General features: G+C 37.6%; 1 protein-coding gene across 8 annotated transcripts in view; it reads right to left on the reverse strand.

The window, feature by feature from the left end:
* Window positions 1-14923, reverse strand: part of VPS13D (vacuolar protein sorting 13 homolog D) — a 189632-nt gene that overhangs the window by 169396 nt on the left and 5313 nt on the right. For 7 of the 8 annotated variants that reach the window (XM_019476110.2, XM_059716348.1, XM_006264472.4 and 4 more), the window contains 10 exons: window positions 12404-12481; window positions 11908-12098; window positions 9186-9266; window positions 7259-7375; window positions 6864-6968; window positions 4419-4589; window positions 2849-2949; window positions 2122-2290; window positions 1320-1412; window positions 351-555 (listed from right to left, as the gene is read on the reverse strand). In XM_019476110.2, the coding sequence (XP_019331655.1) occupies window positions 351-555; window positions 1320-1412; window positions 2122-2290; window positions 2849-2949; window positions 4419-4589; window positions 6864-6968; window positions 7259-7375; window positions 9186-9266; window positions 11908-12098; window positions 12404-12481 (1311 nt within the window). The remainder of the gene's footprint in view (window positions 1-350; window positions 556-1319; window positions 1413-2121; window positions 2291-2848; window positions 2950-4418; window positions 4590-6863; window positions 6969-7258; window positions 7376-9185; window positions 9267-11907; window positions 12099-12403; window positions 12482-14923) is intronic. The other variant, XM_059716349.1, reaches the window with a different exon arrangement.

Raw genomic sequence — 14923 nt, forward strand, 5'->3', positions numbered from 1 at the left:
GGCTGTTGCACACAAAATACATTATGTGCTACATTAGACCTTCTGGGTGTGTACTTACCCTACTCCTGTATGTGTCATTAGTAAGAACTAAAATAGTACCACTCACCTAAATTCTTTTCATTAGGCTGTTTTAGACATTACCAATGTAATCAAGTAATAGCACAGATATGCAATGCTTAGATTTTAGCAGGAAACAAAGAGAAATGACGTTTTGAAATATTTTATCCCGGCATTTAAAAAAACAAACAAACAACTAGATAAATATATCCCTTTAATTATTTGAAATTATAATTTTAAATTATAATTTCAATGTATTAAGGTAACAATTTTCAGATGAAATATTTCCATACCCAGCATGTCTTCCGGATTCCACTGCTCTTGGGATTCAGGAAGCAACCTCTCAAAAGGTTCACCTTCATACGTTTGCTGAGTTTCTCCATACCAGCCTCCCCATCCAGGAAACCAAGACTGAAGATACTGCAACATCCCACTGCTACTACTGTGTTGTATGGTCAGAGTAACTCCAGGAGAATCAGACAAAGGCTCCTTAACACTCTGTTTCAAATCAACACACATACACATGTATTAGCATAAACAGCTGAAAGACTTCTTAGAGGTCTAAAAATCTACTTACAATAATTCTCTTTAATTTATTTACTGAATATTCTGAAGCACAACTCTCATATAATAATCCTTTCAATGGTTAATAAACTGCTGATGGTGTCTCAATGGGCTGTACAAATCTTTGTCTAACCCTTCCAAACATATTATTACCAGAGTCCTCTACTGTAAGACTATAGCATAAAGGTAGGTATAACTACTGCTAGACTTCTAGCAATTCCTTGCCAAGTTGCTAGCGTTTCTAAGAAAGACTTAACTATTTGTCACGTACCCTAACCAGACCTCTATCAGTAAACAATTACTTTGACAATAGAGTAAATGCTCTGGTTTAGAGACAGCAGCCTACATTTATAAGAGACTGGATTTGGCATTATAAATTCCAGGATAATTCCACTGTAGGTTTTAGTCTTACCTCTCTCCTTTTCAATGTTAAAAGGAAAAGGAGCTTTTCTTTTAATGATGCTAATATCAGTGTTCATTATTAGTATTACAGACAGTCAGGAAACAGGCTTTGCTGCCCAATAATTTGATAATAGGCTTCAGCTTATTATGGCTACAGTTATTATGGTAATCACACTCTTCATCCTGAATATACCACACAGCAATATACCTTTTAATGGCTGAAATACAATGATTTTCAATGCATTTGGCACATTTTAGTTATAAAAATATTAGCAAGTAAACAGCAAGTGGCTTACCTCAGCTAGTTCATGGAATTTGTCAAAAACAATTTCATGTAAAACCTTTAGCTCCTCATATGTTTGCTCTTCTTCAATACGATGCATTTCTGCCTGCAAAAACAAATATATACTTATACAAAAGAAGTTATTTGTTCTTTATGCTTCTCAAAAATACATACACTTAAAGACAGAGTATTTGCCACTGACTTTCAATGGGTTTGTAAGCTCTTAAATCATTAGGGTGCTTTTAAAATACCCTTAATACTAGGTTACAAAAAATGTAATAGGACTCAAACTTAATTTGTCTAGCTGATACACAGCTGAGCAAATATATATATTATGCTATGGGCATGCCAGCACCAGAAGTAGAAGGGAAATAGTTCAAGCAATTGGATGAGAAAGGATGAATCATACTCTCTTTAAATGGATTTTATTCCTAAAAGACAAAACCATCTCTGACACATCTGGCATCTTATTCCAGCTTTTGCATGAGAAGTATGGACTTAAAACACTGCCTATACCAGAGCATATATTGTGGTAGAGAAACAAAAGGTATATGAACAAAGATTTTACAGGCTCAGGCACGGGGTTGGACTGGACCTCTGGAGGTCTCTTCTAGCCCTATTTCTCTATGACTATCCCTTACAAAGCAATGTGCCACCATATGACAGCCTACTTAGTAAGTTAAAAATAACCTTACAGTTCAAGCTCTATAGGTTAACACAAGAACAAAAAACAAGGCACATTTGTTTCATTTCAAGTAGATGCAGGAGTCATACCAAGATGTTATCTAGACTGAAATATTTGCAGCTTTCAGTACCTGTTCTGCAGGAGACAGCAGGTCTCCTCTCAACTTGCTGTAATACATGTCCGTGTAAGACGCAGCATCCTGGGCCCGGCGCAATGCAAACTCCCATGTAGAACGTTGCCTCTGTTCTCTGATCTCTGAAAGATTAGCGTTCAAAGCAAAGATCCACCACTCTCGGCAGCTAGAACATTTCAAACAAACAGATCTCCAATTAACAACCGATTCATTTGGAGAAAAATGAAGAAACATTTAGGTGAGCAAACAGAGTACAACTGATTACAAAAGGTTTCAGAAAAAAAACGAGTATGAATGATACATCAAGAACAAGTCTTACTATTATGCTAAGCAACTCCTCACACCTTTGGTATAGAAGCCCCAATTTCTTCCATAAAGAAAGACTCAAACTCACCCCCGTGGAAAGAAAAAAGAAAAGAGGAAAAGAAACTCCCATCTAATCTTCTTTGGCTCTTAAAAATTGTGACAGGAATGGCTTTGAGCTTCAGATCCATGCAATTTATATTAGCTATATGCCAAAATTATATACGTGGAAATAATTTACTTAATGAAGTATAGAAAATAAAAATAATGTAAAAATTGATATTTCTAAACCCTGGGCACCACACAATTACTACTTACTACCTTTGAGGCTTTTGCCTTAATTTTAGTCAATATATAGCTTTTATTTTATCTTAGGCACAAAGCACATCCTTAGCAAAATATAAGCAGTATTCATACTTACTTTCCAGTTACTGGAACTTTTGGTCTCCATTTCCTGAACTTAAGCTGTCGCTCCTTTCGATCCAGTTCCTTTAGGAAGCCCATGATTTGTTGGTACTGCATCTTTTATTAAAACAGCATGTGGATGAATTAGGGAGTGCTAATGTAGCCTGTAAGAAATGCAAAACTCTAGAACTCTTGGTTCAGAGATGACACCACCTTTTATTAGATCAACCGAGAATAAAAGGTATCATCTCTGAACCAAGAGTTCTGGAGTTTTGTATTAGTTTTGTCTCAGGCCAAATACATCCCTGAATGTAGTCTGTATACATGGGACTAATGTATTCTGAGGAAAAATGACTTACTGTAGTGTTATTTTATCTGCAACGGTAAGTGGTCATATTCTTTATATAAGAAAAATCAGTATCCATCATAAATCACAAGAAATCATACAATACTAAAAGAAAAAAAACCCAAAAAACGCTGTAGTGTCAAGTATTTTATGTCCAAAGTATTGTTTGCAAGTTTCAGATTTATACATCTGGGTTTGTAAAATTTCTTCTTTCCAGCTCAGAAGAACACCATAACATTGAAAGTAGGACCTACACTAACATATAAGGTTGTGCAATACCTCTGATCCAACTGTATGTGTAAAACACGATGAGATTTTGTATGGATGGAAGAAACTATGTGGACTAAAATTTACTAAATAAACTGAAAAGATGAATTCTAAAAGAAAATTAATGTTTTAAAAGTAAGTACTTATTACATAGACCAATAATTTTACATACATTTAAAAATGAATTTCTTTAAATTATAGGCTTTGTTGCATGTTACTTGCCACACAGTAGCAGCATTATTTATAACAAGTATTGTGTAGAACAGAAATCTGCTATTTTAAATGTGCGAGCGATTTAGAAACGACAATTCCTGCAATGACTATTGCTCTGTGCAACTCTGCTCTGAAAAGAAGTTGTTAACTTGGCACTCATTACTTATAGGATTCAAGTCCTTGTAGTTTAGTGACAAAAATAAATTTATGCTAATGTTCAGGCCTGTCCATTGTAGAGAGGAGGATAATGGGGAAAAGTTAGATTCTATTGTTTATTAAACCCTGACAAAAAAAATACCAACTTCTGTTTTCAGTTAAACCTCCAAGACAATAGGGCTGTACCCATTTAACTGAAAGTAACAGAAATCGTCATTACTAGTGAGGTATGAAGCAGGGGGAGGGGGGACACAGAGTGCAGCCTGACTTTTGGATAGTGTCAGGAGACCTAAGTTCCATTCTCTAATCTACCACTGACCTGCTGCATTACCCGAGCAAGGTGCTTCATTTCCCTGCACTTCTGTCTTCCCACACAAATTCTTCCTGGCTTGTCTGATTAGCCTTCGGGACTAATCACATCAGTTGGATATCATCTAAACTAACTACTAAGATTCCAGTTTCAGGTGAGGCTTCTTGCCACTATGACATAGCAAATAATAGAGTTCAAAAAGTTCACCGAGACTCAGCTTAATGTACCATGGGCCTGCTGAAAATAAACAGTGTCCAAAGCATGGTCTGTAGAAGTGACTCTGCCGCGTTTTACCTGTGAAAGTTTCAATGGTATCGTCTCAAACTGGATGTCGCATTCCAGCCGAGGAGTCTGCCGTGATCGTAAAGGCTCCTTAGAACAGTTTCTCTTAAGAAGAGCAGAAGTACACACAGGCTCCATAATGTAATTGTGATCCCGGCTCTCCATACTGTTATCCATTGCTTCCTGCGAGTTACAAGCAAGCTGTGTCAGAAACATGCTTTACACTCATGTCCCTGAAACATCTACATAAAACACATTCAAGATTTACATAAACACTTTGGTCTGCACATAAAAAGGATTCTAAAAATTGTAATGATTTTTTAAGTCTAACTGTTTTAAAACAGGTTTTTTCATTAAAATGTTCTTACAAACACAGGTATCTTGTTTATATATTTGGGGAAATCATTACCATATTTACTTGCATATGACAAAAAAAAAAAATCAGCCTCCCAAAGTAGGTGTGCAAGTCTTCAGTAAGGAAACTGATTTTTTGCTCACATAGAAGCAACCCACTTTGACACCTAATTGCAGCCGCAGTGGCATTTGCATGCAGGCTACCGAGGGAGTCAGGTGATTTAATGGCCAACAGATCTTCATTCCAGAAGTGTTAATGAAGTGTCTCCTTTTTAATGGTCTGGATGTTCCGCTAATCAAGCCAACCTTTCTTCTGGCATATCTGGTGTCTTTTAGATACTCCTCGTCTCTACTAAAAACAGTCCACAAGGCTGTGAAATAAAAGTGCAGGTCCACCACCCATGGAAACCAGTCTTCAGCTGCAGCGAGGGCTTCAACTTTTGGTTAAGCCAGAAAAGGTGGAAGGGTGAGCTGAAGATTAGGCTCTGGCCCTGCTCTACACAGCCATAACTCTAGAAAAAAGCTTTTCTTCTTCATTCCAGCTTCCCAAAGAACAAGATGCATGTCTTATTTAGGGGAGTGGGGTATGTGGTACCATAGTGCATTGTGCATACTGTTTTATAAAGATAACACTTTGCATTTCTACAGTATATTCTGGGGGGTGATCTCAAAGCACTTTACAAACAACAGACTATGAACCCTCACCACTCTTATAAAACAAGAAAATATTATCTCCACTTTTTTGGCAAAATATTCTGACACAAAAAATGTTAAATTATTCACTAAGGGTTCTATAAAAGTTAGGGCACAGCAGGTAGGATAAAAGAGTACTTTGTGTACTAAATAAAACACAACACAGTCCCTGACCCCTGGAAACTCCAATTTAAAACCCCTCTCCTGCAATCAGATCCACCCAAGCAGACCTTTAACCCTGGGTGTACTCCTACTGAATTCATGCTGTGCCTAGTTCCCTGTGATCACAGTCCTGAGGAAGAAGGTACTGCATTTAAGAGCCTGTCTCACTTTATTCTAACTACACATTTGGTTCAATAAAAAGATATCACTCCAAGAAATCTTTGCCTCACAATTTCTGGACCATCACAGCTACAACATCACTCCTAGGCCGCTGAATTCAGTGCAACTCTACATGGACATAAAAACCCGTAAGTTCCTAGTTGGTTACAGTGTCATACTCTTCTGCTCAGGGTCAGACTAATCGCCACATTTAGGACCAGGAACCAATTTTATCTGAGAGCAAGATCAGCACGGACTGTGAGGTTTTTTGTACAGGGCAGTCCTCCTATTTGGATCTCTTGAGCATATTTTAACAAACTATCTGTAGTTGCAGAGACAGGACATCAAAGGCATGCTCAGTTCCCTGTTTTACTGTGACAACTTAGGGTGTTCTTGGTGTTTTGGGGCACTATGCCTGGTAGTTATGAGAGAGAGTTGTTCGTGCAGTTCTAAGATTAGGTTAGACAAACACTTGTATAGGATGGTTTAGACTGAAGTAATGACCCTGCCTTGAGTAAGGGGGTGGATTAGATGACCTCCTGAGGTCCCTTTCAGCCTTATTTTTCTACGATTCCACAAGTGTAAAAAGCTAGATGAAGGCTTACATTACATGTAGAACACACCGACAGATTGTAGTACAGGTGCAACAAAGACATTACTAAACAAAAAAGGAGGATTCCTCCTGGAAGACAGCAACCCGATGAAAGCCTGTCATTACAGTGACTTAAATGTTTCAACTTATTTGCATTACTTCCATTTAATATTTATATGACAAATGTTATAAACTCTAAGTTTATCAGGTCACTAGAAGGCCTCAGAAGAAGTAAATTTTAAGGAAGGCCTCCAAAAAAGAAAAATAAGAGAGATAATGCCAAGTAGTGTTTAATGTAATCTTTATAGGTGCTATACAAACCTTTGCCTTTCAAGATAAATCCACAAGTTTCGTTGCTTCAAATATTGCTCAACTTCAAAACATACTACAAAATTAATTCTACATTATACTATGAACCAATGGCAGAACATGAAAACCTCAAATTTTTCCCTTTCATTATCAAGCAACCTTTGTATCTTTAAAATATTCTGCTATACCTGTAGATCAACAGGAGGCAGATCACCCAATAAAGTGCAATCAGTATCCCAATAAATACTGAAGTCAGCAACATCCAACTGCTTTTTTCGCATCAACTTCTCTACCTTAGGTAAAAAATAAATAATACATACATAAATAATGATGCATCAAACAGAATAATGATATTTAAACATAATTTAATTTATTCAGAAACCACTAATAAATACTCAGTATGTAATATGCAGCTGTGTTTGACATTATATTTCCAACTTCAAGAATGTTTTATTATAACACAATATTTACAATAAGCTTTTTTATAGTAGCACATATTAAAATGTAAAGAACATAAAAAAAAAAACATTTTAGCTAAGAAGGGATTCCGTTTAAACAAATGTTAATTCTGGCCTATACTCACTGGCTCATTAATAGCATTTTGCATCGAAACGTTTTTTATGCATATTCCAAATGCAAATGGTTGAGAAGGATTTGTGACACCATCTTCAAATCTTAAATGAACGTCCTGAATTTTTAACTGGAAAGAGAAAAAAAAAAGTTGCAGGGATCAAATAGACTGTATGAAAAAGTGATACAACATCTAATTTGCATCATCACCTTACTAAGGTCTGGGAAGTCCCAGTTCTTCCAAAGATCTATGATATTTGCTTCTGCACAATGAAGATGATAACCTTCGAGACAGTCAGCTGTAGCCATATCATTTGCATGTCGAGGAAATCGCAATACAAATTTAGCAACTTGTTAATCAGTACACATATCAGGGTTGCATAACATCCAGGTATCCAGGACATTCTCAGTGATCTGCCATAATTCTTTATTAAATCACTTTATTACATGAAAAAGGATTTAAAAAGCAAAATAGCAAGCCCCAAGTACAGCAATTTGCTAATCTGTGCATGTATCCATTTCTACTTGTAGAGAGGCTGAGGGATTGTATCAAAACACAGTGGATCCCACCTTCTACTGAAAGCTTTATCTCGAAAGTGGTCCTCAAAGCTTCAGCTGTGCACCCCCGACAGACTACTACAGGGAGGATTGCTATATTTTTAACCCAGGTATTTAATAATGTAGATGTCCCTTGAGATTCTATTTAGTAAACATTGTGTAGCTAAATGCATGCATGTTTAGTTTTAATCATGGCTTTAAAACAGAGAAGCAAAGGAGTCCGAGGTCTAGAATTTTGATTGAGTCTGAAACTAAACAGTAGAGGTTTTTACAAGTGCAAATACTGCTAGATGAAGAATAATAATGTTGTCAGTTGTACAATCTTGCAAGCAGTATCAAATTTCATGCACCAGAAATAAGCAGACCTATGTAAGGCTCAAGGTGACCACACTAGTACCATCTCAGATGTGTGCTTCCATTTTTCTTTTTTACATAGCATTAATGGCATGCTCTCACACAGATTTAAGGACAGCAATTTAATATTTCTAAGCATTTAAAATTGGAAATATTATTAAACTGGAAGGCATGGCAATACTAAATTGAGAAGAACCACACAGCTAGATAACATTTATGCAGCCATGCTATCCATGAATTCCTATAAAAAGAAAGGGAATTCATAGTTTCATAGTTGTAAGGGTCAGGAGGGACCTGAACACATCATCTAGCCTGACCCCCTACCACAGGCAGGAATGAATGCTGGGTTCACAAGACCCCACACAGGTGATCGTCCAACCTCCTCTTGAACTTGCCCAAGGTAGGGGGCAAGGACCACTTCCCTGGGAAGTTGGTTCCAGATTTTGGCCACCCTGTAAAATACTGCCTTCTGATATCTAACCTAAACCTATTCTCCATCAGCTTATGACCATTGTTCCTCGTCACCCCAGGTGGTGCTGGGGAGAAAAGGGCTCTGCCTATTTGCTGCTGATCTCCCCTGATGAGTTAGTAGGCAGCCACCAGGTCCCCCCTCAGCCTCCTCTTGCTGAGGCTGAACAGGTTCAGGTCCTTCAGTCTCTCCTCGTACGGCCTGTCCTGCTGCCCTCTCACCAAGCGGGTGGCCCTCCTCTGAACCCTCTCCAGGCTGGCCACATCCCTTTTGAAGTGCAGCACCCAGTACTGGATGCAGTACTCCAACTGCGGTCTGACCAAAGTTGCACAGAGGGGGAGTGAACTGCTACTTCCCCACAGCCAGAAAAAAAGTGAACAAAATGAATGGAGGCTGGTTAGAATTTAGAGCAGAGAGGATATTCTAGCTCCAGGAGAGGTCTTTTTCTTCCATGCATCCACTTCTGTTTTACAGATAGTGCAAACACGAAGCATGTTATATATAAATTGAATATATATTAGTACATTATGAAGAAAGATTCAGAGTCCATCAGACTTACTTCTATATTTTCTACAATCCTTGCAACTACTGACGCAGTAACTGAATACCAGTAAGATTCTCCTTTCTGCTGTCGTTCCTTCTGAAAGAGAGAGGGAAGAACAAAATGTACTGAACTAGTAATCTATTCTATTCAAATATAAAGTCTGGCAAAAAGAATAAATTCTAACATGTACGTGACCAGGGGCAAACATCTAAGTGGTGATGTGAAAATATCAGCTGGAGTATAAAAGTATTGCTATTTTAAGGCTATCGTTTGTTAAACAGGGACTTGCTTGTAGAAGCAGTAACTTAAGAATGCAAAACAGAATTCTAAGCGTCAACTTACTTTCACCATTAAGACATTTATTTTGAAGAGGCAAGTTAAGCAAAGCCCATATAGTTAACTATATGGTTACTGATGCACTACACCAGGGGTTGCCAATGGGGGGTACATGTACTCGTGGTGGTAATTTGAACAGTCCCAGGGGGTACGTGGGGGCGGGCAGAGACAGAGCGCCGCCACCCCACGCTGCTGCCTAACAGGAGCAGGGCCCAGCTGGGGCAAGAGCAGGGCTGCACAAATGCTGTGCTGCCACTGCTTCACTACAACCCCGCTCTGTGTCTGGTTGCTCACCACCACCCTTCCCTGCTCCCCAGGAGTACACTTATTAAAAAGGAGGCCACTGGAGATGCACTTATTAAAAAAGGTTGAAAACCCCTGCATATACAATGGCGTTCAACCTTTTGGTGTGGCAGGCTGGATGAGTGGCGTGTGGCCCTCCATTTAATATAATGGATCATCAGGCCTCTCACTGCCTCCAGCCAGCCTCTGTGTACCCAGACTGGCCTCCATGTGCTGACCACTACACTATCCAGTCCAGGGGTTCATGTGGGTCCAGAAATTTGGCAGCAGCAGAACAGCAACAGCAACTGCTACCACTGCTCCCCCGGCACCAAATTTTTGGACTAATGAGGACCCCTGCAGGCTGGGTGAGACAGGTCCACGGGCCAAATCTGGCCCCTGAGTCAGGGCTTGAGCATCCCTGCATTAACATGACATTTCCACAGCAGACACTGCTGTGGGATGTTCACTTTTAAATTAAAGTTCATTTTATTTTAAATAGTACAGTTGCAGAAGATTTAAACACTGTTATAGTAACACTGGGTAAATATATAATTTTTTTTAAAATAAAACATCATTTTGGGTATAAATTACACAAAAAAAATGTAAACTGCCAAAAATGGAGGATTTCTGAATGCTCTGACAAAATTAAATTAGTAATTAGTTAATTTTATAAACCTGTATATTAAAACAAAGATATGACATGTTTTACCTAATACTGTATAATGATAGAAAGAGAGAAATGCTTTGTTTTACATGGCATATTTTAAAGGTATCTATTGGTTATACTATTTGTAAAAGTAACAAGGTTAGAAAATTCAAATTATGAATATTAATGATAGCAAGCTAGCCTGGCTATAAAGAAGTGGTTTAGAAAATACTACTGAAAGTTAGCTACCATTTATTTCAATATTTGGGGGCAAAAAAGCAATTTTGTTCATCCATTTAGACTGTGATCCTCTGAAACATGCCCACGTACCCTTTTTCCATATTACTGGCAAGACAGGATTTTAATACATTTTTTTTAGAAATGTAAAAAAAAATCCAAACGTTAAGAGTTAACTATTTTATACCAAAATGAATGCCAAAAAAGTTTATTCGAAACCTGAAAGTAAATTATCAAAAACCTGTCATAAAAGCATCACTTCCCAGTTCACTATATATTCTTAGATATTACTGCAAGAAACTCACAACAACAAACATACTATGGTTAAATGCCTATAGACTACTAATACTATATAACACTACAAACACAATGACAACCTGGCCCATCAAGTAACTTGCATGTAGTTTCATACCTAATCGCACACATTCCCACCAAACAGAAACAGAAATTAGTGGAATGAGAGAGCTGGAAGCCTCTAACTGGGCGTACATTGCTTCCCATTCTCTTCAAAACCACAGCTGCCATGAATGAGAAACTGGACAGCAATCAGTTCCTCCAATACATTAACCTTATCATTAAGACTCTGATCCGGATACTAGTAGTTAAGGTTTCAAAACACACTCATTAAACAACAATCAGTATTTCCCAAAGGATGGAAGGAATCAATAGTTGAAGGAAAAAGCCCCTAAAGGTATGCTGGAACATCACACAGGCTATTTTGTAATGGAAATCCCAAAGTATGGATTATTGTGGCAAAAAGAGAGGGCAGATTGCTAATATTTTGGCCAGGAAAAGAAGAAAGAGGTGGTATAACCTATCTTGTACAGCTCATATTAAAAATAAATTCACACCCAAGCTACCAAAGCCATGAAGCATCGCCTGGCAAGCCACATAAATCATTAACCAAGATTCTCTGGGTATTTTCCCTACCCCATCACAAAGTACTCCATCATCAAATCTGGGTTGAACTTCAACCACGATCTTAAAATCAATTCAAAAGCATTAATCAGGTGGCAGTACAGTGGTACGATTACGCTGCTGTGATTTGGAACAGAGAATATCACCAGCCTACTAAAAAAAAGTGACAATGATGCATCTCATCAGCAATATAACAAGAACTTGGTTTCCTGCATATTTGACCAAGGAGAGACTAGAATTTGTTACAAAATGTAAATATGACCTCTCTAACACTACTAGATCCTTTAGTTTTAAGATGAATCCTACATGACTCACTTTCCATTTTTCTTCAAGTGACAGAAGAAGAGCTTTCTTGCGTTCCCTTTCTAGCAATTTCTCCCTTTCTTCATCAAAATCTTCTTGCTTTTCTGGTGCGCCAATTAGGTGGAGCTTCGATATAGATATCACCCATGGATCCACGTGTGGGCGATAAAAAGGGATCTGCAGTGTTATTTTGCCAATGAAACCTAGAATCGCCAAGATGAGATGCTGTTAGAGTCCCGCACAAGCACATTACGCTCTACATAAAGAAAACTGACGTAATGGCATGTTGAAAGAAGTAATTACTAGAAACTTAGATCACATCATTTGTTCGAGCTTCTAGCACTTAAATGCAAACTTTTCTTTCATGGCCAGCTTACACCTATAACTTATTACCAAGGGATATCTAGAAATGCTACCATATGCAGTGCTTCATATTTAACTGGGAAACTAGCAAAAAAGAACAGAAGAATTCCAACTGGTAACATTTGTCTATTGTAAACATACATACCTGCCTTTACCTCAAATGGTAACTCTAGTTCCTTCAAGGCATCTTTCTTTAACGGTAAGTTTTCCAGTTCAACAGCACCTGCAGGAGGATGAGAAACACATGTCTGCTGAAGAAGACTACATTAATGAATGCTGAGCTGAGAATGAAGAACGTAAGAGCAATCAAAATTCCTCTTCTCTTTAAAATTCATAAAAGTAAATGAAGGGGATAAAATTCTATTTCAGGAGCAAAGCAAGTGTTTGTAAGAAACTGAAGTCAGAGCTCCCCAATTAATAGTAAACCATGTAAAAAGAACGTTTTTTTCTTCTTTCCATAATAGTTAAAACATTCTCTGGAAATTATGAAGCATTTTAAGCAAGGATGTAATTTTTTCTGGAGTAAGGCTAGGAAGTAAACTTTATATTTGTAGCGTAGAAAAAAAAATATTGTTGCTCTAAATTATCCCCTGATAAAAGATCAAGAGGCACAGTAAACAAATGAATAACTATTGATTTAGTTGTCTGTAAAGATGCCCAGACTCATGAGCAGCATGATATAAATAAAAGGGACTCAATAGAAGAGGAGAATTTATTAACACACGGTGAATAGTAATAGTTTAAATGGCAGCACCCTCCTCCATAGTTCTTTAGTAGGCTATCAATTAATATTTTATGAAAAGTGCAATAGTGCATATACATAAATTCATATTTTTAATGCATACCTTTGCATGTTCTCTCTCTTGGAGGGAGATTAAAATTAAAGCTTTTCTCCTTCCTAGCACAGAACTGCCACTCTAAGAAATCTTGCTTCTCTTTCAGTACCTATATTTAATCTGGTCTCACACATACAAGAACACTGGGTTCTATCAAAGTGATGTTTCTGACTCCAAAAAAGAAGAATATATCAATCCTAACAATCCAATCTACACAAAAACAGAATGAAATGGAAGAAGCAAAGAACAGGGCAAAAACAGAGGAGGAAAGGGAAAGAATTAAAGATGCAGTAGAAAATAGAAGAGGAAAAAGGAGGAAAAAAAAAAATAGCACAGGAAAGATTCACTGTGGAAAAAGATGTGTATGGCCCTAATCCTTACAATTGTTAAGTAAGTTCATTTTGGTTTCAATGGACTTTTGCCTGAACAACCAAATACCAGATTGGGCTCCTGATAAGAAACCTGGGCACATAATAAACTATGTGAAGCCAACCACACAACTTTCACTGATGAAGTGCTGAAGAATTTGACCTTTGATTTTGTAGTGTGTAGGAGTAGAAACAGAGAAAGATCTCTCCCCAGCACATGAAAATGGAAATATTTCAGGGAACTCAGTAAAAAACCTAGCAATATTTTATGAAATTTACAGTTTCCAGTCTCTGGTGGGTAATAAACCCTTGATAAATCAAGTATGTTGAAGATGTTGCATAACTATATTTTTATTGCTTCAGCAATAGTTATAGTTATTGCTTCAGCAATAGTGCAAGTTATTATTTGGCCATAATACCCAAGGCTCCACTCGGGATGAGGACTACATTGTGCTATGCACAGTACAAACATACAAAAGGACACTGTAAGCTGTTCAGGCAAGGACAATCTCATTTATACTTGATTTGTTCCTTACCCACTTGTCCTATCCCTAAGGAATTTAATTCCATCTAGAATTAGTGCTTTAGGTAATCAGAACCAAAACTGGTTTCCTCAAGGGGAAATAAGTTCCTTCCATAACACATGAAGACCATGAATTAATTCAATAACTAAGGGTATGCCTGTGCTGAAGTTTCCAATATAATATAGATAACCCTGGCAAGCTTGGTTTCAAGAAGCAGTCTAGAATTTAGTGTAGACTCTTGTACCTTCTCAAAAGGAAAATTAGCTTGCACTGAACCTATGTTGCTGCAACTAGGCTGCTTCCAGTATTTGAGCTGGTTCAGGCATTTCTACACAACGATGCAGATTCCAGTGTACATATACTCTCAAGGCGTTTACCTCTCAAATTACTGCCCCACCCCTCCACAAGTGAGTCAGTGAAAATTGAAGAACCCATTCCCACCTGTTACATATATTTCTAAAAGGAGAGAAAGGAAATTATACCCATGTGCTTTCATTGCAATTATACACTTATGTCAGTAGGAACTATGGGCAATTAAGATGCTCTCTATGTTCTACCCAAGCTCTTCTACTAATCTCTTCCCTTATTCAATCTATGTCTTCTTTAAAAACTACCTCTGTATCCTTGAAACAGTTCTCCAATCATTTGCCAAGCATCACTCCTCACCAACAAAGTTCTTCTGAAACCCTCTAGCTGGATTTCAGAGTGATCTCTCTAGCTGGAGTACATACCATTGTCTATTGTACTCATTTCCAAATAAGTTCATAAATAAGTGATCTGCAATGAAGATTTACCAATCAATATATAGTCTGTTACATACTAAGAAACACATGGAGCATCTTGGAAATGTACTGCTTTCAAGAATTGCTTACAATTGCTATTTAATATTTAAAGGAACGACTTCATGAAGAAACAGTGTTTCATCAGAAAATGTCAT

Source organism: Alligator mississippiensis, chromosome 13, assembly GCF_030867095.1.
Source record: "Alligator mississippiensis isolate rAllMis1 chromosome 13, rAllMis1, whole genome shotgun sequence".
NCBI classification, from domain to species: Eukaryota; Metazoa; Chordata; order Crocodylia; family Alligatoridae; genus Alligator; species Alligator mississippiensis.